Below are 26,291 nucleotides of genomic sequence, written 5' to 3' on the forward strand. Positions count from 1 at the left end.
GGCAGTTTGTGAAGGCTGTCATCTGGTTTCCATATGTTTTCTTTCCAAATTCACAGCAACATCAGGAAACTTAAAGTCACTTCCCAGCACAAAGGGCCTAGGTCCCCTGGTGAAATTCCTTTCCCACCATGACTTAAATTTGCACTTTCCTGCAAGAAGTCAAGTGCCTCTAATGGCATGTGGGGCTGTGAACAATTGTTCTATTACATGTAGCATTGCTTGCTGTGGAGAGGGTACATTGTATATCGCCGCATTGTCCTTAAGTACACTTAGGTGTTTGAAGTGCAGGCAAAGATCTGATTTTCATCTGGTGCTTGATTTTTATGACAAGAACACAACACGTTAGGAGGGGAACGCTGTGTTGTCCATGCTGAAGCACTCTTTGCCTTACTTTGCTTTGCCGTGTTGTTGTGTTTGCTGTGTTCTGGCATGAAACTGGAATCACTGGTGACCTGAGGCATTTCAGACCTGTTTCTGCTGTTGTGGTCCTCCTGCTTCTTAACTGCAGACGTAGAGCATCTGCCACTTCTGGGTGGCCATGAGTGCAAGTGCATTTGAGTTAGTGAAGAGAAAGGAATGTAACTGAAGGTCTATTTGCCAATCAGATATATTACCTGATTTAGGATTGCCTTGTAAAAAACCTTAGCAGATGTACAATAATATGTGTGACCTTGATAACATTTTCAAGCCTGGCATAACTCTGAACTGTGCAGAGGGGCTGCACAAGTGGCTGGGGAGGCACCTCAGATAACTCAGTGCTCCCTGTAAGAAACCCCATCGGATAAAATGCTGAGTGCTGAGCAGGGTGGCCAGAGACCAGGGATGCGCTAACATGACATTGTTTTCCTCCCTTTTTGGTATGGGAGTAGTCAGCATTAATTTAAATGCTCATTAGAATTCAAAGAGCCCTAACATTGCCAACACTGTTTTAGGATTAGAATTTGTTAATTAATTTAATCCTTTCCCCTTCTTCATCCTCTTGGATGCGTCAGAGGCAGATGGCAAATCCTTAATACTTTGGTCAGGAAGAAAGGGTTAAAATCCCAAGGCCTGGATTAGATGGAATTGCAAAAAAAAAGTGCATGAACAGTTCTCAGCATCTTTCTTATGATCTGCTTGGGAACAAACTGCTGAAGTGCAAAGCACGCAGAGTCCCTGGCCATTAGCAGCATTTAGTTACAGTAGGTAAGATTTGGGGGCTGCATTTCCTGAGCGTGTTGCTGTAATAATTTACTTGTTTGTTACAACTGGTTTCCAAAATCACAGGATTGTTCCCTAATGTGTTGGTGAATAATGTGTTTATTATTCTTGTCTGCAGTAAAGGGCATCTCAGTGCCTGGAAAATCACTCATGTAATAAAACCACTGCCATTTTATCATTTTAATAGAATAACAATTTTGTATAATGTTGCAAATATTACTCTCAATATACGATGGTGGCGGTAACAACGGAAGACAGGCACTTTTATGGCGCAAAATTATTACCTTGTTTAGATTATCAGATAAAATTTTTACCGTCACATTAAAATGAAAGCAAAATGAAGACCGATAAAACAAAACCAGTCCCTGTCCAAGCAGAGTCGCGGGGAGGTTGGCTGCGAGCCTCAGGCTCAGCCAGCATGCGTGCAGGGCGTGCATCCAAGGGAGCCGCATGGAGAGGTCGCCAGCCCATCTTACACAGAGGCATTCGGCTGCCCAGTGTGCCAAAGCCAAGCGAGGATAACTTTCTTCAAATATTTTCGAGGTATAGCAGCGAAAGGGAGGAACGCAGAGCAATTCTTGAGCTTTCTCCTGTTGGGTCTTTGGGAATAAGAATGAAAAAATAAGGAGGATCAGGTCTTTTGAACTTTTTTTTGTATTTAACACTCAAGCCCTTTGGGGGAGCAATCCAGTTTTCACTGATTTGAGTCAATACCGGAGCAACCTGGAATATGCCATGAACAAGCTGGCCAGTAGGAAAACAAGTCAGCCGTGACACAGCCCTGGCTCCTGCAGCGCCGGGGCTTTTATCACTTGGCCCCAGCTCTGCCAGAAATGGCTGAAAAATTCAAGCCGGAGCTGTCTTCTCAATCCCTCATCTTCCACCACCGCGCAGAGGAGGTGAGCAGGAGTCTGCTGTGCGAGTGAGCACTGACACTGCAGCCTGCTAATTTAAAATCAAATTTATGACTGCTTCTTGCAGGTCAGTGCAAATTAAATTGTTTCTTGTGGTCTGAGAGATATAAAACACAATTTTTAGTATCCTTATTCTCTTACTGCACATTTTCCTCTCTTTCATCATTTGCATCCCATTTGGTGTCTGCTTTTGATACCTCCTATTAGATTTGTCTGATGCTCATTAATATCTTTCCTACTGGCTCACAGAGGTTTTACAGTAAAGTCTGCAGATACAGTGAGGTCCTTCTCCTTTATCATGCTGCTCTGTGTGATTTCTTTCCCATCACTTCTGCCTAATTTTTCCCTGCCACAGTGTCAAACAAATGTGTAGTTCAGTTCAGTGTTGGACCTACATTATGGTTTTGCTCCAAGAACTTAATGTTACACCAGCCTCACAAACAGGGGCAGCTCTACTCAGCAAGAGCTGCTCTAGCAGTCAGTGATGTATGGTTTTGGAGAGGTGCTCACAAGCTTACCATCAGCTGTCAGGCTGGTCAGTGTGAGCCATCTGAATATTTGGAAAACAGAGGAATAATTCTACTGTGAACTGTTTTTAACCCTGTTTCTTAAACAAGTCTGCTGAACCTCTTAGCTGGTTGAACCAAATGTTACAGAGGCATAGAATTCATTCTTACACATACTATGAAAATGGGCAGCCAGATAAAGGATGCCTTGCTGGGATAAAAAGCCCTGTCATGGCTTCAGTCTGAGGATCCCATCATTTTTTGCCTTTGAGGAATATTATGCAGTGCTCAGTTTCCAGAAGAAAAACACTTTTGGTTTTGAAAGCCTGGCTTCTGCATTTCAGTTCTTCTCAATATGTCATCTAGATCTCAAAAACTTTTGAAGTCTAAAAAGCCCTGTTTATTTCTTTGGGCTGGGTTTCTTTTCCCCAGTGCTTAGGATATCACATGCAGATCATCTGTCCATGATGAAAATGGTATGTGTGTTCATAACCTGCATTAGCATCAGTGATATAACACAAATTCCTGAACTAGAGCTTTATTAATAGCTCTCAAAAGAGCAGGACAGGTGAGTATTCATTGCTGAAAGACGTTCATAGTTCAAGGTAAATGTTTCCAAGTAGAATGTGATATTCTTTGCTAACTATGTTTGGCATGTCTCCCAGCATGTCCCAGCCAATGCAGAATAAGGTCTACCACGCGTCGGTGGGAACTGCATAGATAATGTATATTCAGATATCCTCTAAATAAATTACTGTACCCAATGCTGAAGCAGCGGGACAGTTTATCAGAAATAAATTGGCAGTGACCTAATGCAGTTCCCAGCCTTGCCAGCTCTCTCAGGATCAAAGTGCAGCGCCCTGCCTCCTCCATGGGATTATGCAAAAGGTAAAGCAAGGCAGTAGCTCCGGGATGGAGCCTGGGACTGCAGCTTCAGAATAATCAAGCTCGTTTATCTGGTCAGAGCTTGCTTTACCAGCAGCACGTGCAGGAGGCAGAGCTCCCCGTGGCACAGCCGCAGGGAAGGTCAGCTGGGTGCAGGGCAGCGGCAGGTGGAGATGACTGCGGTAGCTGGGGGCAGCCTGGAAAGGCTGCCGAGTGCAGGGCAGTGCCCTACCGAGCCACCAGCCCCTCTCTCAGGAGCAGTACAGCTTCATTAGTGTGGCACTCTGCCCTGGCTACTGTACCCAAATTCTCAGCAGGACTAATTAGCGAGGGCAGGCTTAGAGACACGGCTCCCCGTTCTGGCGCTAACTCCTGTGCCCTGTAGCCATTGCATCAAGTGTTACATGCTGAGTGGCCAAGCTGTGTCACTGTGCATGCCTGACCCCTGGACGTTTCCATGACCAAGGCCTTTCCTGAAGACTGGCCCCCTTTTTGCTGTTGTGCTCATCCTGCCAAGTGGTCCTGGGGGGGGCAGGGAGCAGTACCAACACCTCATGCCTTGCCCCAGCAGCTCCCCATCCTCGAGTGTCCCTGCTGGCAGAGTTAAGACACAACTTGTCTATTGCAGCATAACTGTAGCTATATAGCCTCTTATTTCTATCCTCTTTTTTTTTTTTTTTTGGCTTTGCTCTGCTAATTCCTTAAATTAGGTATTTTTCACATGAAAGGTTTTGTTCCGACTTCCATCCGCATTTGTCAGATTCTTAGGGCAGAGGGCAGAATTCAGAACCAGCATTCAGCAGTGCAGTTCCATTGATGTCAGCAGAAATTTGCCTGCTTACATCAGTCCTGAATTTAGCCCATAGTGTTTCTTTTGTAGCATCAGAAAGCTTTGTGTGCGTCTGATCTGAATGTCCATGCTGTAAGATCAGAGTGTGTCTGGGACAATTGGCATGTGGGTAATTGGTACGTTTCTGTAAGAGAAAATGGTTCATGATCCTTGGAAAGGAAAATAAAATAATGTTATTCCCTACTGACATATTAAGTGAATTGATAGTGTTTGAAAAGGCAGGTATTAAATCTGGAAGCAGCATGAGTGTTATGAAGTAGCTTGCAGTTTTATCCCAGCAATTTAAAATTCCTATCATTCAGCTCTTACTGAATTGAAAGTCACACATTTATTTTAGATTGTAGCCATGAATTTCTTGGGAATTACCAGACATGAAAGCATGGAAGAGTCACTTGATATGAACTGACAAGACAATATCAAAGAAAACATCTTGATACGCTTAATCTGGTTGCAAGTGACTATATAAAAGTTCTTTCATCCAACCATATAATTCATTAGTAGCATTTTGATATTAGGAAAACCACTACATTAGATAAAAAACTTAGGCATCCTGTAGGGCAACAATCTAAAGCATCCCCTGGGATCTGATTTCAGACTCCAAATGGATTAGGTCTCTTGCTATCCTTGTATGCCTGGTAGTTAGTTTACTCATGAACACGAACCGTCTGGCTCTTTATTTCCTTGTTGTGTTACTAATGTGAAAAATGTTATGTAAATATTTGGATTGTCAGGATAAGAAACTATTACTGAGGGAACCTGAGAGTAGAATATTACATGTATTAGAAAATAGGACTGAATTTTTACCTTCAGACTCTATCTGCCCCTTTCTGCCTGTGTTTAATGGTCCCATTTTTCATGATCACTAAAAATTCACCAGCTGATCTATGCTTTGAATTATTTCAAAGTGAAGGTGTGGAAGATGAAGCAAACAGGAAAGCAGCCCAGATGCATTTGGCACGATCTGACACCACCCCCGGTCTGATGTGGATGACCAGCTGTTTCAGTGCACGGGAGATGTCTGGTTTTCTTTTGACTGTGCTGGTGCCCTGATGCGATGTCAGAGCGCTGAGATGTTCTGGCTCTTGCTGCTGGGGAGCTGTCTCCTCCCATTACTCCACCAGATGATTTGGAAACCGTGACCCTTTTCCCATGTGTGTAACATCCACACCATCAAACCCACAGGCTGTCAAAGCCAGCTGTTGCCCCGAGGAAAGGGCAGCGCCATAGGAGGGGAAAGGGGGCACATGCTGCCCAAGCACTCACAGGTTCATCTTCAGAGGATGTGAAACATTCTCACGGGCTTCTCTAATGCTCCTGTGGGAACTGACGGGACAGGACATTTGGTTCAGGTGATACAGTGCTTAACAGTTGCAAAGAGCTCATGCTCCCATACTCCGAATTAAAACAACTGAGTGAGCTCAGCACTGTCTTGCTATTGCTCCCTGGTAGGAAGCTGGGAGAAGCAAGACAGGGAGGTATTGATGTGTTTGCCTTCCTTCCCTCAAGAGAAGAAAGTATTCTGGGTTGGTGTGTTGTTTTTTTTTTGTTTGTTTTGTTTTGTTTTGTGTTGGCTTTAAGTTTATGGTCAGCATCTGTTGCTGATGAGCAGTGGGAGCTCTGAAGTGCTGACCAGCTCTTTCAGAACTTTTAAATAACCAGAAAGACACACAAAGTAATAAAAAGAGAAGAGGAGATGAGAATCCATATTAAAAGCATTAATAACATGAACAGAAGTCTTATTTAAATAATGTTTTGAAACACGCTGTCAAATATTTGTTTATCTTATGGTGGTTTTGACCCAGTCTTTTCTCCCTGAAGACCTAGAGACTGAAGTGCTTCAAATCACACAAGTGCAGTTCCATATTCAAGAATTTTTCATTAAAATTCTCTGGAGATATTGACATTCTTCTATCATGACCATCAGTGGAAACATTAAGACCCTTACAGAAGGTTTTAACTACCAGCATAATGAATGTTTATTCTCTTGCAAAAGTTCTTGTGAATGTGTTTCTGTGTCAGGACTAAACAGGAATAAGGCTGAACAGTCGACATTCTTCTCATTAGAGAGAGCAGATGTTTGTGTACCTTATACCCTTTTTTGAAAACTAGCTTGTACCTGCAAAAGATATTTCTTAAAGAATAAGCAATCAAATGTTTCCGAAGGATCTTCTAGCTCCCTTCATGTAAACAGAGTTCTTTTTATGCAAAACATTTTTAACAGTATTTTCCAGGAATACATATTTGCACGTCTCTGCTCTGTTTATATGGTTTCTCATAGACTTCCTTGAACAAATAAGTATTTTGAAGGTATCTACTCTGGGAAAAGAAGAAGAAAAAAGAAAAACAAGAGCCTATGACTTCACAAGTGATAATTGTATATTCTAGGTGTTATTTCCGTTCTGTATCTCTGCATGTGCACCTCTACATCACGCCTGTCTCTGCAGTATCCAGGAACCTCAGGAGAACCTAACATGGAAGTAGACTTTTCTTAATCAAATCCATCTACCAGTTTCCAAGGGAAACAAACAATTTTCCCCCATGCTTATTTTCATACTTTCACACATCATGTACACAGAAAACGTTTCCGTTAATTTAAGAATTATGACAGTTCGCCCCTTCTTGCCTTCGCAGTACAGCAGCAATGCAGTTTGAGTCACATCAGTAGCATTCCTGCTGATCAAGATTATAGCTCAGCAGGAAAACAAGTCATTCCAAATTGTCTCCTGGCATAAACATTTTGGATCATTTTTATATTACAACTGAAAGGGGAAGCAATCTTGGGTTTCAGACTTTTTTGTGCTCTTGTCATGTGAAAGATGACAGGGCTTTTATTTTTTTCAATGAACATTACTTTCACTTCTTTTTATTGCTTCAGCAGTAGCAAATTTTAAGGGAAAAAAAAAAAAAAAGTGGTTTTAGTGGGCTGTTATTACATGTGTATCTGTGGATTAAAGGCTCCCTAGGTACCTATTGATACAATAGACTGTAACAGGTCCTTTGGAGTCATGTCAAACAGTTATAATCAACCCTGTCGGTGATCCACAGATAATAGGACATTAAGAGGTATTTGAATCATATCTTTCGATCCCAGCCATAGTTATCTAAAGCAGTGAGGAGGTACGTGCAGTTTGGCCAATGCTGCTGTGGCACGCACTGAGATGACCACTGAGGTGACCATTTAGCTGAGAGCAATGTGAAGGAAAGCAATAAACAGCATCTCCTGAGCTCCACCAATTCCTGCTATGCTTTGGATTTGTACTTCTCAGTGGGTTTTTGTGAAGGACAGCTTTGTCTGTAAAGCCTTGGGCCTGGAGCCTAGGGTGAGCAATGTTCTGGCTCCTTTTCTACCAAAAGACCAGGTTCCAGGGGCTCTGGTAGCTACATATTTGTTGGATGTTTGTGTTCTTCTGATGATCATGGTGGTGCTGGGATTCTTATCTGTCCATTAAAAACATGTGGATGGACTGATTCTGGTACTTATTCTGAAACACTTTGAATTAAATGTCCCATGGAGTGTTGACAGAAAAAGGAATAACACAGGATGGACCGTTTTAACCCAGAATCTTTCTTCCTTTAACTACTACGTCAAAATTTCTCAAGGTGTTTTTTTTGTTTGTTTGTTTGCTTTTGTTTTTTTGGTTGGTTGGTTGGTTGGTTGTTGTTTGTTGTTTTTTTTTGTGTGGCTAAAAGAGCTAGTACAGCCTCTGCTGTCATTTGAGCACAGCACAGGAGACTTTGAGTAGGGTGTATCTGTTTACTTGCTAAACCTCTTGAGTGAATGAAAGCTGGGGAAGTATAATTCCGGAGCTGAGGAAAACATGGTGCTTCTAGTACCTACAAGCTCTTTAAAGTGCTTTCTCAGTTTAGCTTCTTTAATAGGAAAAAAAAAAAAAACTTTCTTCCACAGACTCAGTACTTAATTATACCAGCTCTGGGAAGAACCTTAATATTGTGAAGGTTAGTAAAGTCATGACCACCTGGTCTTCAGGCCTGACTTTTTTTCTTATAAAATTTAAAATAAGAAATCCCTTTTATACCTCTTAGACCTTCAGATTTGTGGCTTTAATGGATGTCTGGCTGTCACATAAATATATAACCTTAAAGACAACAAAATGTGCTAAGTAATAAGAGAGAAGCTAGTTTAAAGAAATTGCTTGTGTCATGATTTCATCTTCATCTGTCAGAAAAGATGATTAGGTCCTGCAAAGACAAAAGAGTAAATGATGTATTTGTAGCCAGGAATTAAATGCTGGGGCTGGGGAGGGATCTTCTTTATCTTAGAGAAAATAAATTTGAGTGGAAAGTAAAGCTAAATCAGTGTTTATATCTCTTCATGCACAACTTTGAGAAGGTTTGTTGTGTGTTCTTTTTCTTCCTATATTTGTTAGTAAAGGTCCTCTGAGGCTGCTGGTAGAGCTAAAATTTCTATTGGTACATCTCTGGTACCCGTAGCTGACTGCACTTGCTGTTATCAGGCTGTTTTCTTATTCACGGGTAGCTTTGCTGGATTTTGACCATTTGAGATGTTTGATGTTTGTCTCCGGCAGAATATTTTTTGAAAAGTTTCAGCTGAAACAGTTCTTTCATCTCATGCAATTAGGGTTAGACTAAAATGCATTTTCTTCATTTTGATACTTGCTTGTTTTCTGCGTTACAGGCTGTTTCAGAGCCCTTTGAAGTCGATGGAAATCTGTCCATTAACTTCAATAGACTCTAGTTTGTCCCTAATCGATAGTAATTTGATTAAAATAGCTTTGAATGTTCTGGATCCCAGTGGACCTTGCAGTTGTTCTTTAGGTTGCAATAGCCCCCAGCTTTTCTGTGCACAGTCAATTCTATTTGCCAAGGTAATGTAAAAGGAGACGTGAATCTCTCAGTTCTCACCGTTCTTGCTAAATCGTGATGGACAGGTTTCAGTTACATGAAATCTATGCTGTGAGATCTGGGTGTGAGTGGCAGAGTCCTTCCACAGCCTGTTTCCTGCAAGCAGTGGGGTTATCGTGGACACAGGAATGGGGAGAGGATATATATCTTCTTTGCTTTCCATTTTGTCTTCCTCCTCCTGGCAAATAAGCACACAGGATTAGTAGCAATTTGTAAGACTGCTCTTCCTTTAACTGGTTCAAGAAATTTACAGGCCTAGAAAAAAATAAGTGTTTCGTTGTGGAACATTTTGGGGGTTAGACCATAATCCTTTGAAAATTGACATGTCTTTCCTTTCCTTTACCTACCTCAAAAGAGTTTCTCCCCGGGACAGGGGGCATTGATCTCCTGTTGCAGAATTATAGAATCATCTGGGTTGGTTAAGAACTTCAAGGTCATCAGGTTTAAACATCAACCTGACCTGGCAAGTCCCATCACTAAATCATATCCCTTAGTGTCCCATCCACATTCCTATTAAATACCTCCAGGGATGGGGACTCCACCATTTCCTTGGGCAGCTCATTCCAATGTTTGACCACCCTAAATCACCACAAAGCCCCTCGCATAGGACACCACAGGGTCCCTAGTCCATCTTCTCCTGTAATGTTGAATCACCAGCTGGTCCCAAGCACCTGTGGTTTGGTTTGACCTTGTCTTTTTGCCCTCAAGCTGACCAGTGAAACCTTTCCTATACCAAATTCCTGAGCTTTTGAGGGAACTCAGCTCAGACAGTCAAAGACGCCCATGCTCTGATCTGTTGTTTGTTCACCATCATCCTGAAGTTAGGAGCCGAAATGCTGGCATTTCATAGATTGCCAAGGGCATCTTTTTCTCCTCATATGCTGTCTGAATGAATGTTCACAGCTTCCTGTTACTGCTTACCTTGTACCAAAGCACAAATTTCTTTTCTCAACTCCTGTGTCTTTTAAACTCAATATTGAAGTGAAAGAGAGGAAAAACAGCAATGAAGCTCTGCATTGAAATTGAAGTTCACAGTCTGACACAGATGCACAGAGTCTTCCAAATCAAAGAGAATTGATGAGCTTTGCACAGGCAGGTGCCCCAGCTCAATCACAAGCTAAATTATCCTGAAATTAAGATCGGAGCCTGCCACTGCCGTTGCTGCCATATGTAGTGAGTACCCAGCTCTGCCTCCCGTGCAGCGGCAGGGAGTTGGGTGCATGAAAGCTCCAGCCTGCGGAGCAGTGGGAGCCCTGGCACAGAGAGGCAGCAGGCAGCGGGAGCACCACTCCTCTGTGGGGAAGGCAGATTTCAGAGTCCCGGGGACTTGGGATCAAAGAGCTGCAGAAATGACAAGTGTGGCGTGTCACAGAGGGCCCCCTGCTAGGCATTGGGGGTGCAGTGTGGACAACTGCACATGCCACCTCTTAATTAGAGGGAAAATGCTGTCCCCCCAGTGGTGGCCTCAGAGCAAAAGGGACAGGCTAAGGGAAGCTGGCATCTTCTGAATAAAGAGATGGGCAAGAACAAAACTGCCTGGGAATGGGGCCATGGAGAGAATGAATAAGATACCTTTCCAAAGAAATGTTTTCTCTTATTATTATTATTTTTAATAAGACTAACAACAACAAAAAAGCTACAACTATTATGCACAACACAGCATTTTAAAAGTTCACATGCTTTTCAAGCATACCCCGCTAAGCAGAAACTATGATTCATTTGGAATTTGCTAATTAATACTGGCATGGCATTGTCCCCTGCTGTTGCCCAACTTCTTGCTTGAGAGAACTTTTTCTTTTTAAAGAAAAAGGAAAATATTTTATCTTGGAACAGTAAGGTGCCTCTTCAGATGTGAAGTCTGCCAAGACAGGGCAGGAAGGGGGTGAAATGTGGGCGATTTTCTCTTTGTCTTCATTGAGTTCCTTTATCATCAGTAGCACAATCTGACTCTTAAGTAAAATGGTGACCAGCAATAGCATTGTGAGAAATGCTTGCTCTCCTCTCACCCCTGTCTTTAAGTACTATTAGCTGGGGAAGAGTAAATTGTCATTTAAACTCACGATACTGCAGCGGGCAAAATGATTTTGCCTTTTTTCTCCGTATAAACTAATGGATGTGGAATCTTTCAGAAAAAAATAAGCCAACTCCTCTTAATAAAACTCTGCATATAGATATTTAGCAGCTAAGCACTAAATCCATGGAATAGGGGGAAAGTGCAGAAGTAGTGGATTAATATATAAAAGGATGCTTTTTCCCCTTCAAAGCCTCCTTAAGTGCTGACTGATGGAATAAACCCTGAAAACTTTCTCTGTGCTAATTGTCATGTTCCTTGGCTTGCATCCCATTTACTGTCCTTCATTCTCAGTTTAAGAAGTTTCACATAAGAGCTTTCTTCTTCTGTTTACCATGTAGCTTATTCAAGCCCAGGGATAGTTCAGAGGGTCAGGAAATCTTCCTCCTGTTTCTTATTAAAAAAGAAGAAAAAAAGAGCCCCGAAGATTTAGAGTTTGAAAAAAAAAAAAAAATCTTTCCCCACATACATCCAGCTTCTCAAAAGCTCAAGAGCCAACTTTGAGCTTTCCTAGAAATAAACATGAAGAGATATCTCACTCTAATCACCACCAAAATACTGGGTCAGCTTGCCAGGCAGTTGAAGTCAGTGTAAAGCCACTGAACTCAAAGAAGCCATGCTGATTTGCACTGGCTTGAAGAGCAAGGCATGGCTTATAAAGCAGCTGCATGATTTTGGTATGTGACAGACTGTTTTCTTTTAATTTCCTCTGACAGAAAAAAAGATATGGCATAAAGTAATAATAATCTGTTCCTTTTCACTATCACCTTTCGAGCATGTGCGGGATTGATGGATAAAGATCTATCCCAATTAAATGCTGAAAGTCATCAGTTCACAATTTTTGCACTGGTGGAGTATTTTCAACCCTTCCATTTCCCACAGGACCTATTCCCTGCACTATTATCAACTTACTTATATTGAAACTATTATGAAGGCAATTTCTTGCCACTGGTGACTTTCACCTCACTTCCTCAGGGCCCTGCAGCCTGAGAACAGCCCCTACGGCTGAATCCACCAGCAAAGGAAAATTGGATGGAGTGACTTGAATTAAGAAAAAATAAAATGCTCAAAAGAGCATTCTGTAAGAAATGGTTTTCCTTTATTCACCGCTGTTGGCTTTAAAGGTCATTTTTGGCAAGGAAGAGTAGGTACACCCAGGAGTAGTAGCTGTGTGTCCAGCCAGTGTCTGTTGGGGACCGTTGTTTCAGGTCCAATCCTGCCCTCACTGGTCTCTAGCAGAGCTTGATGAAGATGCAGGTGCTGTACAGGACGGCTCTGTAAGGCCTGGAGGACACATTTATGGCTTACAATTGAACTATAAAATCAGACACAACAGTGGATATCACAAACAGACCAGAGAGCATGAGAAAACACATGTTGTAAGAGCACAGATTTTGTTTGTCCTTCTAAACAAGAACTAGAACATAGTTTCCCTGTTTTGCTCCTTGAGGGCTGCTCTCGTGAGTGAGAACCAGGCTGGGTACTACGCAATGAAAATGTCGACAGTACAATACCTTTGCTTTCAGTTTGTGTCAAGTAGAAACCCCTTTCAGGGCTCATTTACCAGGATTTGGAGGATACATGGGACCTATGGCCCCACTAAGGGAAGCGAGGGACAGATTTTCTAAAGATTCATAATAAGATATTTAGCGAGCCCTAGAAATAATTTGACTCTCATTGAAAGTGCTTTGGCAGGAATACAACTGTACGGAAGGTCTCACCCTGATTTGCCAGTGTTGAATACCTTGAAATGTGTCACTGATGCTCTCCAATGCACAGAATGAGGTAATATTTTCTTCCAATCAGTCTTACTGTTGTACTGTGGTACATGTAGGCATACTTGACTTAACGGTGACAGCAAACGTGTGATTTGGGGTTCATGGTACCTGTTTAAATGAAGTCCACCAAGCAGACTTCTGCATGTCCACCTTCTCTGGCTGTTCCCAGTGATTATTGCTCAGCCTTCTTCTCCGTATTGCCAGAGATATCTCTATTATACAGCTTGGAAAACAAACAGGAGGTCAGACTGTTTCTCTATGCTTTCCGTCTTTCTCTATTTTACTCCTCGGGCTGAGATTGACAGACCCAGCAGTGTGGAACAAAACATTGCTCCCGTAATTAACTGCTGCCTGTGGGATCCGCAGGTTATGTGCAGCTGTGGGGTCATTCAGGGGGCTAGTAACAAACCAGAGGTGCACATAACAAAGAGGTGCCTAGGTGATCCCGTTCCTTCACGTGGGCTGCATTGCTGAAACCACTGGGAATACTCGTACTTGGGATCTCTGGTTAAGAAATAGAGTTAGTCCCTGCCAGTTGCATTTACTGTAGTTTGCTAATCTATTCTTTCAGACACTACAAATAGCGGATTTCATTGTGCTGCTTTATTGATCGAAGGAAAGATTCGATTTGACAGCAGTTTCAGAAAAGCCTTCAAGTTGTCCAAGATGTGGTAGAATTATTAACTACCCTAAGCTGACATATGGTAATTTAGCGTTTAATGTTTGCCTTGACGTGCTGGGGAGTCATCATGCCAAGTTACCAGCTGATGCCCAGAAGTTTCTGAGTACATAAATAATAGCTGAAATAGTTTTCTGGAGCCATGATTAGATGTAAGCATCCGTCCTTTGATTCGTTGTGTGTTATACTTAAACTTTCTTCGGCAGGATGGTGGGGGTTGGAACCCTGCTGCACTACCCACTACAGTTGGAATTCATTAATAGGATTTTGCAGCTTTTTGCAGCTGTATTTGTACAACTTCATCTTGAAATAATTTTAATTTCTGTGCCTAGGCTTGTAATTTTTTCAAGCGCGTTACACAGTTGGCTGTACATAATTATGTCTTACAGCCATAAGCACTGACAATCTGCTTACCTAAACTATTCTGCTCTAAACTTGTCATTTAACTGATGGTGAAGGAATTGCATGTAATTCACCAGATCGGAAATTAAATTATCAATTAATAATACTGCAAAAAATTAAACAAGAAATTCAGTATGTCTGTCAGAGTGTCTGCAATTAAAAAGACAGCCAAGCACCGGAATCCCAAATCAGTCTGGGCTCCACAGTCCTAATTTGCCAGGTCCACTAAGCTGTAGATCTGCACAGAAAAATCAGAGCCAGGGGGTTTGCACCTAGCTTTTATTTGTGTAAGTGCTTGGAAAGGCAAATGGCATCAGGAAATTAATGTGTACCCCCTGTACATTAGGTGTAAGGGGAACACTACTGATTGTAGAGATTCTCGAGATTGGTCTTTGGAGTATTAATTTGAGGCTGCCTCTGTGCCTGTGACTTTTGAGGACTGTTCCTTGCTTTGGGGGTTAAATTTAAAAACTCTGAATGTGCTGTAAAAGGAAGTGAGACAGAAAAAGCTTCCAAACTATGTCAGAAGTGATGGCATTTTTTTCTTATTTTTTTCTTTTTTTTTTTTTTTCAGTAAAAGCTCTATATGGCGCCATGTCCTTGAGCAGGTCTGTCTGCCCCTTGTGTTAAAAGCATGTGGACAGGGAGCACATCAATAAATTATATGAATAAGTCTAATGTGAATTCAAGTCAAAGTAAGCAAGGGTCTCAGCTCTAACCCTCACAGAAGTACAGTTAATGAAAAAGAAACATTTGCCAAAAATTCAGCGCTGTGAAAATGTTCCAAATAAGCAGAGTTCAGCTAGGTCTGAAATTTCCTAGAAGGCAATCTCCCTTCCCTAATGAACAAAGCAGATTTGCAGAAATGATGGGTGTTCCAGCATAACGAGAGCCAGAGGGAAAGGTATCTTTAAAACTGGGGCAGGAGCATGGGAACAGCAGCCACAGGGAGGGAGGCATGGCCCCAGCTGAGCTGCAGGAAGGGTAGACGGGGTGCTGGGCTGATCTTAGGACTGCCCTGAAAGGGTGGAGCAAGTCTTAGCAAATTATTTTGTGGTGGATCTGAGCAGTTCTGAAGCAGATGTGATGTAGTGATGGGGAATGCAGCTGCCATACATGTGGTTTCTATGTGTGTGTGCGTGTGGCCTTTAGCATTTTTGCACTGGTGGTTGTGCACAGTCTGTATTAGGAGATAGACGTGCAAGCCCAGAGTGTGTGTGTGGGCACTGTGCTGGGCCGTGCGGTGCAGGCGGGGTTGCACGTGCAGACACAGGTCTGGCTTCTGCTTGTTTGTTGTGACTGTGCCGGATTTTCCTGACCGCAGAGTTCTCACAGTGTCTTGCTCAGCAGAAAGAAAAATGCTGCTCTCATTCCCTGCTTAGCTGCTCCTGTCTTGCAGAAGGAAGTGTATATATATATATATTTCCATCCATGGACAGAATTTGGCAAACAAGAAGATCCAGTATTTCATCTGAGAGTTGCATAACACACGAGAATAAGAATCCTAAAACCAACATCATCTCACGCTGGCTTCATTCAGTGGAGAATAAATGATAGACTAAATCTTCAATGATGCCCGTTAGCATTGCTCCTGTAGTACATAGGAAGAAATTCATTTTCAGCCTTCTCAGCTTTGATGGTTCCATTTACTGACCATTGAAATATCTTCTATATACACTGTGTGGGGTAATCAGCCCTACAGAACAAATGAATGGGTTTGTTGTTCCTATAATTAAACTTATTAGCAAGACTTTGAAAACTGTGGAGCTTTAAATCCTGCTCTGCAAGTGTCCCAAAGTAGTGTCTCAAACATGAGCCTCAGCATATATTTTTCTCCAAAACATACACACTAAAGGATTTCATTGTTGTTTCCTATTGTTAGCTATTTGCAGACAGGTCTAAAAGCTTAATTTTATGCTGAGAATAGCACTCACAATCATGCCACAGCACCACTTCTCCATGATCAGTAATATCTGTAGGTGTTGTGCAGAATGTAAATTCAATGCTTGGCAATATAAGGTCAGAAAAACTAATCAGTGGGGGAAAGCCAGCACTCATTATAGAAGCAAAGGTCATACTAAGACCAATTATATCCCTTGAGTCTGGGAAAAACTCTTTTCATTAGGACACGAGTGTGTTTGTTCCCCAGTGAATGTTTTTTTCCTGTGTCCAAGCTCACTGTTCTATCAAGAGGAATGCTGTTGTGTTGAATTTCTGCGTGAGATTGTGCAAGGACCCTTCTTCCTTGTTCTTCTCTCGTGCAGCTTAATTTTTAAATGCCATGGACCAGATTTGCAGCTGAAACAAATTAACATGCTTGTGTTTGAAGCCAGCAAGTGTACACTGATTTATACTAGCTGAAGGCTTCGACCATTAGTTGCAGTGCTCAGGTTACTCCTGGGAAGGTCACTGTTTGCTACCCTCGTTTACCTTCGGCACTGAGCACTTCTGTGTCCTGCTCAGTTTCACACAGAGGGCGCTGGGTTCTCTTTGCCAGGCTGACTTTGCAGCAGATGCTGTACAAGGTTTAGGGGCAGACATACTACAAAAAGAAATCAGGATGAAGTCAAACTCCTGTGATTTATTTTCCCTGGCTTAGTCTTCATTTAGGCATAGCTGTGGCAGGCAGCAGCAGGGTCAGTTGCAAGAAGACACTGCAGGATGTCCTACGTTAGGATAACAGCGTGTAGCCCTTCATAAATAGATTACGTGGAATGATCTATTGTCTGACATGACTCCTCTATTGGAGGAATAGGCAGTGTTTTGAACTCTCAGAGGTATTTTCTTTGACCTTTTGTCATGGAGCATCCTTGACAGCAGAGGAGGGCTTGTGCAGCTGGTTCAAATCCCAGTTATTTAATATCAGCCACTCGCATCTAGCACAGTATGAACCAGACTCAGTTCTTCAGGGCCAAAATTCGCCAGATAGCAGCATGTGCAGCTCCACTGGGATGCCTTCAGTCACAACACTGAAGAATCTGCTCTCTTGTAAGAGAGATAAGAGAAAGACTAGTAAAAACGAGTTTTGTTGCTTCTGCTATCACCATTCTGGCAGTGATAAGACATTGGTCACATGGCGGTATTCTGCTGATCTGTAATAATCTCTTCCCATCACCGCCACTCTCCTCCCTCTCACTCACCTTGCTGCAGTCTGAAGCATTTCCACAGCAGAGTACTTTAAACCCAAGCTGGCTGCAGAGGGCCTGAAGAAAAGCACATGTTGCTTTAGAAATTACTCTACCGTATCAGTTATCATTAGATGTGGAAGATCCATTAGCATTGGCCAGTCCCTGATACAGACACATTAGCTTCTTGACCTTCATAATAGCGAGTAATGAAAATTGCTTAATTATTTAATCATGAAGACCACGCAACAAATTGCAATTTACTGAGGTTTTGCTGGTAAAGACACAGACCTGGCAGCACTGGCATTGTCTTAGCTGCTCTCAGTCCCAAGTCACCACTTGGAAGCTTTGGCCCAACTGGAGGGTTATGTAGATCCTGCAGACCTCAGTCTCATTGCATCCAGGAAACTCACGCTAAAACAAATTCTTTGCGCTTGCAGCATGGATGAAATCAAAATCTAAATGCAGCAGACCCTGAGCCCAGTTACAGAGCTGCGTACCAGGTGTTCTCAGCTTGTCGTGGCTCATCTGATCACATGAGAAATTATGCTTCCAAGGCAAGAGGATCGTTATTTCCCTTTTATCCCAAGAAGAATAATGGTAGTTTTAAATTGGGCTGTGAGTCTGACAGCTTCATTTTCATCCTGTATTCACACTTGGGGTCACACCTGGTTATTGGCCAGGACCACAGGCAGAAAGTCTCCTTTCCTGCTGCATCACAGTCTCCTTATTGAGCCTGATTTATATTCTCCTGTTCTCCATCTGCTCAATGTTACATCTTCCTCCAGGTACAGGAGAAAAACACTGATAAACAATTCAAAAAGCCTGGAAGGGAGAGAGGGAGCAAAGACTATCAAAGCTACTGATAGGCATGGGGAAAGCTCCGGAGAAGCAGATCCACATGGATGTAATTGGCCTGAAGGGAGCTACTGCTTTGGCCAACAGCCCTTGGACAGAGGCAGCCGCCTGAGAGCCAAAGGACCTGTGAAAGGCTGGAAGCTTTCCGCAGCTGAACATTTGGTGAATTGCTTTAGCCAAGCACTTGCGGGGTCAGTGCAGAGGGAGCAAACTCCTCATGGTAAGAAGCAGATGAGCTGGAAGGGAATTGGGTTCCCCTGCGGACTGCAGGGACAGAGCCCGGCCATGCAGGGAGCCGGGCAGTGAGAGATGGTTTCTCTTTAGGGTTTGAACACTTGGTAGCTTCACTTCTTTCCCTAGCACAGGCTGCGTCATCAGTTACATCAGTAACTTAAATGAAAGCTTTAATATCTCTGATGTATTAGTTTTACTCTGTTTCATCACAAAAATAAATACATTATAAGTCATTTTACAAAAATTTCAATAGGAGCAGAGGAAAATACAACCTGACATGAAAAACATCCAGCCATTAAGACAAAGCAAGCATTTTTACAGTTTGGCTTTGGATTTGCATTCTGTAAAAGAAGAGGAAGAAACTTAAGCTCTTGCATAGTAATAATGACAGTAGCTAAATGCTGATTGTAAGTGCATGAAGAGCAGCATTCATCACAGTGCATTTCAACCATGGAAAAATTAGGCATCGAGTCTAAGTGTAGCCCTGGGTTTTCTCTCTATAATGTGTAGAAACAGAAAACCACTTCTTCCAGGAAATTTCACGTATACTGAAGTGTTTAAGGCAAGAGGATGGATTTTCTTCTGGAAGTGTTTTTCTGAGATGTTTATTTGTCTGTGTTAGACCAGACACAAAGTTTTTAGAAAGTTATGTATGAGATGAAACCAGTCCCAGCTGGGGGAAGGAAGAAACCCACAATTATAAATGTGTGTGGCGTTTCCATCCTGTCTTTCTTTGCCAATAGAGTTCTCTTCCTACTTAACCTTGTTTGCAAATAGTGCCAGCAGGGGGAATTTAGCTCAATTGACAGGAGTTTTGTCCAGCAGTAGATACAGACTTTCAGGCTGCTGCTAAACCCAGCGCTGTAGTTAATGGAAGCTTTCCTTTTAGTCAAACTTGATAGCTGTCCTTGCCATCTCAAAGCAGCCGCTTTGCAAGGTGCTGAATAGATTCTGTTTTCTCTGAAGACAGCTGAAGTATTTCAGAGGATCTTTTGTCTTTGTTTTTTTATTTGTTTTTTTTCCTTTCTGGGAAGTAGGGATGATCATTGGCAGGTCTGATAAAAGGGGACAGGAGTTCATAAATATTACTTTAACCTGGTTGGGTCTCTTAATCTGTCTTAATTTTTCCCTGTCCATTTGACTTCTGCAGATATTTATTGAAAACATATGTGACTCAGTAAGCAATACGCAGTAATTTGTTTGGAAAAACAGAGTTAGAGATGTGTCTATTTACTGGCTTCTGAAACAACTGTGAAATAAGAGTTAAGAACTTCTATACAAATGACTCTTAAACATATTGCAGATTCAGTTAAAAATAAATAAGTCAGTCCTTAGCAGGGATTTCAATAAGCAGTAAGAGTAGCTGAATTAAAATATTTCCACTAAAATTAATGAGCCAATCCTGGAATGCTTAGACTGACTCTTAAGTGTGCTCATTTAAAGACTTTGAATATGTTTGCCTGTCTGAATTTCTATGGAGCATTTTGAATGCATGACAGATTATAGTTTTCAATTATTTTAATTTGGTTTTCTTAATGGGCAAAATAGCTAAGAGCTTAATAATAGAAGACACTTACTGCTTATCATTTACATTATTTTATGTTGTCATTAATAATTATAGTGGGTTTTATAAAACAAAAAAATCAGGCCCTAGTCTCCACAGGTCATGTTAGTGCAATTGTTGCATAGTATTCTCCGGGAGATTTGGGAAATGAAGTCTTTTTGAAGGGCATTCTTGACATCCTATCCTTATAGAACAAGTTGAAGTATTTTAAAGGAAATTTATTTTTTTAGCTTGTTCTGTGAACAGAAAATGCAACAGAGTATAAATTGCCTGCTTTGCTTTCTCTTGATGCATTCCCAGCAGTTTACACATTATCATCCCAGAGTGACAGGCAGAACCCAGACCGTGTACAGCTCAGTGAAACCAGCTTGTGATTTAAAAAGGGACATAGTTACTACATCGTGTCATCTAAATTCCTGTATGTACCAGAAGACATTGCAAGTCACCAAGGTAATTCTGTGCAGAGTTTGACTGTTTGATTAATAAACATTCAGAAGACCAAGCATTAATTCCCACGAACTGTGAACAAGAGAAACCACCACCAATGTCCTGGGTCCCTGCTCTTACATGGAAATGATTAGGTGATATATCCTCAGATTTAGCAGTGAATCTAGATTGTAGCTTGGTTCTTGCTACATTACAATAAAAATGCCAACATCAGATTTAATTTTACTAATCCACATGATCACACACTGCCCCCTTAAATCAGAGGTCCTAAAAGTCAAAGACAATTGCATATCTGAAAGTATGGATACCATATAAGAAATGGGTTGATTTGCTTGTTGCCAGCTCCCTTTCATTTGAGAAGATGTTGTGAAAAAACAAATTAAACTAAGGTTGTTGTGCACATCCACAAGGATAAAATACATGAGCCTTTTCACTGCAATTGCATGCACGCTCTTCCTTTTGCTGTGTTACTTAAATTGGGCCCCAACCCACTACCAGTATAGTGGTTTGAAAGCTGTAGAAAATCTGTGGATATCCAGAAGAGAGGAATAAACATGAGATTATTCCTGTCCTCTAAATATAGTTTGCTACATACAGGAATGCTGTTGGTACAGCCCCCGTCTTCTCTCTGTAGGCTCAGTTGCCCTCCTTTGTTCAGCCTTTCCCTACATTCCCTCTTTGCTACCTTTCCAGGCATTTCCCTTACTACTCTCTAAACAACCTCTACTGAGCCACTTTTTTTCTGGCAATGTCATGCTCCAAAACCTATGTAATTTATGGACTCGCTGGAATTCTCCAATGTGCTGACCACGCAACTTTCAGTGGTCCACGTTCCCTGTGGTTCTTTTTGTCAGCTGCCGGGATGAGAGGATTTGTGAATTCAGGGCACAGCAGCAAGGGATGGTGGTGCTAAGAGCACAAAACGGATATGGATCAGCAGGAGCAAAACAGAGGGATAAAATCTGGTGCCTCAGAGAAGCTCATCAGTGGAAATTCTGCTTGCCAGTAAAACTTGTGAGAACAGTTTAGCTCCACGTTAAACGCTGGCAGAGATGCACGAACCCTAAGATTTTATCTGTAAAAATGGGATGCAATCCTGTGTCACAAGCTGGCTGCTTTTCAAGCCCATCTAAATGTGACATTGCTACAAAGCAGCAAGCCAGCTCTGAAGGGCTTAGCTCTGTCTTATCTCAAGATCTGCAATGCTCATTTTCACACACGTTAGTTATTATATCAGAACCTGCAGTGGAAAATACCCATCTGTGAAATCACTCTGATTTCTTCTGTTTCTGGGATCTATAGAAACGAGAGCTGAGTCAGGCTCTCGGCATTCTGACTTGCAAACTTTGGCTGCCACATTTGGGCTCTGTTTTGTCTGGAGCATCAATTCTTGGAGGTCAGACCCCTACTTCACCCTCCAGCTGTGAGGCTGCAGGGTACAAATGGTCCGTGTGTATCTACCAGCACAGAAGGGTTCTCTGCTTCTCAGGCTGCTCGCGTGGAAAATTTCACCTGTGTTCATGAGATACAATCAGATGGAAGATGGCATCTTCCACCATAAATTGCTTTCTCTCTGGGGTGTTTTTCCTCACCAGTGTAGCAATCTAATCTGAGCTCCATTCCTTTTTGAGAGTAAAAGCTGCTTTACAAGCAAAATTCTCTTATGACATTCATGAAGCATCAACCCTGCTCACAGCACTAGACGCAGGGTTGTACCGTGCCTGGCACTGGAGAAGCTCAAAGCTTTAAGGGTTCTCTGAGTGAAAAATGTATAAATACAGCTAAGGAAAACTATCCTTTTGCCTTCTGCTTTATAACCCAGAAACCTGCATAGCTATTGACTGCATTATGAAAGGTAAATGAATAAAATTCATCTGTATGTTCTCCAGTCAGAATATTATAATATGGATATGTTGCCATCTTCTCACTTCCCGGGCATAAATGAATGAAAAAGAAACTCTCTCCTGAGCTAGTAAATTCTCCCCAACCAGTAATTTTTTCTCCCGTTCTAGTGAGTTTCATGGGAATAGAGATTTATTATTATTATTATTATTATTATTATTATGGTAAACAGCTCCAGTAATGGTTTCAACAAAAGAAGTAAACCTTACATTGTATTCAGATAATGTTCTTAACTTCTCAACAAGATTTTCTAAATTGCACCCTGGGAATTATGCAAATGAAACTTTTGGTCAAAATGTTACAGGATTTCTGTAAAAAAAAAAAAAAATCTTTTAAAAAAATCTCATTAAAAGCACTAAAATAACATGTTGCAATATAAAAAGCATGTGCCTTTGTGCGATGAATATCTCCCTGGTAGTAATACGTACTATGCTTCATTGTCAATGGTCTTTGCAACTTCCTGTGACAAATGCTACTTGTGTGTTTCCTCTGAGCACTTCACATCCTTGTGTTCTTAATGACGATGGAATTAAGCGCAGGTAACAAGCAAACCGTTGTAGGACGTTGGCAGTTAACAACAAATAATGAGTCATTGCTGAATATTTGCAACGTATTTACCTATCTTTGTTTTGCTCAGTGCAGTATAATCATCTCATGTATTTTTCTTAGCATAATTGGGTAAGTTGTGTGGGTCTTGTGATATATTTCATCTCCTAGATCTGCAATGATTTACATACAGACAGCTTAGACCCTATTAATGCTAATAAAGTGCTGCAAGGACATCCTATAGCATGCACTTTATTAAACTGTACATAGCTTTCTTAGAGAGCTTCTGTTTATCTCTCTTTCCTGAAAATAAAATATAGTGCCTTTAGCACTGAATATTTAAATCTAGCCTCCTTTTCCATGTTTCTGTCTCTCTCTATGCATTTCTAATGCTTCTATCACAATGGGATCTGGGTACTATATGCAACAGGAAATAGAGCATAAAAATGTCCACGAAGAACTAACAGACTCTCCCCTTCCATGTTTCACGTTAAAATTACTTCCATTTTAGTTCTGGGAGGGAGGCTGGTTTGCTGGTGCTTGTGCTTAAGTCGTACCAGTAGCTGAGCCAGGTTGAGGTTGACATTGGGGATTGAGGCTAGGCCTGGGGACACCATCCTGGCTTCAGGAGGAATGTGCAGATACCTTGGACAAGTCAGGAAACGTGCAGATACCTTGATGCAGGTGCATTGATGGAGACATATACTCAATTATGTGTCCCGAGTTACCCTTTTCTGTTCTTTCTTCTTAATTTCTAATATGGGAACCCTGTACAGACTCAAAGCTGGAGCATGAATGGAGCTGTCTACATTTTCTCTTACCTTGAGCCTAGCTGCAAACACGTACATAGTGGGTTAGAGCTTGAACTCCTGACTTGAGCTATTCATTTGCAAAGACATTCACATAAATTCAATTTTCAGCCCTGCCTACCTGACAGGGTGAAAGCTGACTTTCTAAAAATGGGGACTATAGACTGCAGTTATTGAACTGAGGAGCCAGTTGCCATCATTAATACCACAGCTGTGCAAGCAAAGCTTAATTTTAATATACTCTTTTTCACCCATGGATTTGCTAATGAAAATTGGATTCTTGCCTGTCTACTTGGGTCCATATTACAAATACCCATCAGGCACACAAAACCCCATATAAGCTTGTGTGCAACGTGAGGGCACATCCCTAGTGTCCCCAGTATCTCTTTTAAGTGCACGTCCAGTTTTTCTTGGTGCTAACAGCCTAAACAAGCAGTGAATCCTGTAGAGAAAAGACAGATGAAACTGTCTGTATTCCCTGACCTTCAGCTCCAGCAGTGTGGGTGCAGCACGAATCAATCCTGGCGGTGCCTAGCAATAACTGACATTATTAGCTGTTAACAGGAGCAGGCTGCTCGGTGGAGGCAGTGCAAAGAAACCAGCATACAAGCTTGGTAATGATCTGGACAAAAGCATCAGAGGAGATTCTTGAAGATGCTTGTTGGGGGAACTGGTGTGATTCTGCACCGACGCATTCAGCATCTTGCCAGCCTCCCATGTCAGGAAAGGAGGAAATAACGATAGGTTGTTTGCAGGAGGAGTGTGAAAGCAGCCCATGGCCCCGTCCCAACCCTTTGCTCCTGGGGAAAACACCTTTGCTCCCCAGACTGGGGCTGCTTTCAGGGGCATGGGGGCCTCCTGCAACCTGCTGAGCCCACCCAGCAGCTGCCAGAGCAGAGACGCTAACGTGCCCTCAGCTACAAGATTTCTATTATCTGCCCACAACTTTGTTGTATTCATAGACCTGTTAGGGAAAAAAAAATACACCACTTTTATGCTGCCAAGACAGTTTGTGATGGTGCGGGGGGTGGTAATTTATTTGTACCTTGCACTTTGTTTCAGGAATAGTCATGGTGTTGCAAGAACTTCTTTCAGCATTTGATCAGAAAATTAAATTTGGTTTTAAAGAGATAGTCGGGGTTGCTAGGACAACATATTAACCTCCCTTTTTTATTTTCTTCTCTCTGAATCCAAGGTTCCTGTAATTCATCAAGCTGTATTTGATTTGTCGTGTTTCTCAAGGCATGGGAGGGAAAGAGTTTCAAAAGCAATGTACCAAATGCATTTTTCCTCAACAAATAGTCAAATGAAATGGTAATGTCCCACCCGGCATTCCCATCCTTGCCTCATCAAGCCAGCAGGGCTGGACAAAGCAGGAGTGAGCAGCTCTGCTCTCCAAATGTCATGGGAGTATTTGTGTGCACGGTTACAGGGAACGAGAATGTGATGGGGGAGACAGCAGAGTGTTTTGGGAAGTGATTAATGGCTGTGAGACGCCAGGTATAGCTGAACAATTTGGACATTTTCAGGAGCTTATGGTTTCAATAACAAGTAAATGGCATTTCTTGTGCATATAGTTTCTTCTACATCTAAGGCAAAAAGTCGGAATTTCAATGATTCCTAGAGAATCATCATGAATAAAAGAGCAGAAAAATAACTGAAAATATGTGGAATACACTTGTACTGGCTTTTTTCCAAACCTTCGGCGTACAGCTCCCTTGTCAAAATTGACAGCAGTATTACATTTATGCAGCTTTCAGGCTCAGATCTTTAAAGTTGTTTAAACATCCATATGGCTTTTGTCCAAAACTTATTGATTGCTGTCTTTGTTGTTTCATCTAGATTCGTTCCGATAAGGACAAAGAGATCCATATCAGGTACAGCATCACTGGAGTGGGAGCCGACCAGCCGCCAATGGAAGTCTTCAGCATTGACCCTGTGTCTGGCAGGATGTATGTGACTCGCCCGATGGACAGAGAAGAAAGAGCTTCCTACCATGTAAGCACAAGATGCCAAGGGAAAAAACACATCTTGGATTTTATCTAGGTTCACAGAATTGCTGGGTTCAGGGAGTCTCATCTTGTTTAGGAACACGTAATTTTGAGAATATTGGGATCTGCATTCAAAAGCAGAGCCCAGATACCAGTTTGGTATCTCTGTGTCAGCAAAGCCCTGAGGAGCTGATTGCAGAGGTGTACAAGGTTAACTAACACCACAAGTCTCAGTGCCATCTGTGCTGGAGCAATTGTGTATGTGTGTGGAGACGTTAGCTTTGTTTCTGCTTCTCTTCAGCATAACCTGCCCTTGCTTTATCAGCTGCATCAATGCAAAGCAGCATTAAACCAATCTCCTTTTCTGAAATAAGGTTACAATCACTTGTATAAAGTGATGCAACTTCATGCCGCTTATTAAATCCCTGTAAATTTGTCTGTGGAGTGAACCCCCCAAAACCATGAGAAACCAACCGCTACATTAGCGTGTCTTGGGAAACTACCAATTTAGGAATCATTACTGCAGTTAAACATGCAATAATTGGCATAGTCATTTTTCATTTTAAATCACTAGGAGATGTTCAGGAAGTATGATGGGGGTGTGTCAGATAGGTTTTTAAATATGCAGATAGACTAATATTGAATA

The 26,291-nt window shown here is 41.9% G+C and overlaps 1 protein-coding gene across 7 annotated transcripts in view; it reads left to right on the forward strand.

Moving 5' to 3' along the window:
- The window catches only part of CDH4 (cadherin 4), a 670,220-nt gene that overhangs the window by 542,638 nt on the left and 101,291 nt on the right, over nucleotides 1-26,291 (forward strand). For all 7 annotated transcript variants that reach the window (XM_038166209.2, XM_038166207.2, XM_038166208.2 and 4 more), the window contains one exon: nucleotides 25,497-25,652. In XM_038166209.2, the coding sequence (XP_038022137.1) occupies nucleotides 25,497-25,652 (156 nt within the window). The remainder of the gene's footprint in view (nucleotides 1-25,496; nucleotides 25,653-26,291) is intronic.

The sequence above is a fragment of the Anas platyrhynchos genome, chromosome 21, assembly GCF_047663525.1.
Source record: "Anas platyrhynchos isolate ZD024472 breed Pekin duck chromosome 21, IASCAAS_PekinDuck_T2T, whole genome shotgun sequence".
In the NCBI taxonomy this organism is placed as follows: Eukaryota; Metazoa; Chordata; class Aves; order Anseriformes; family Anatidae; genus Anas; species Anas platyrhynchos.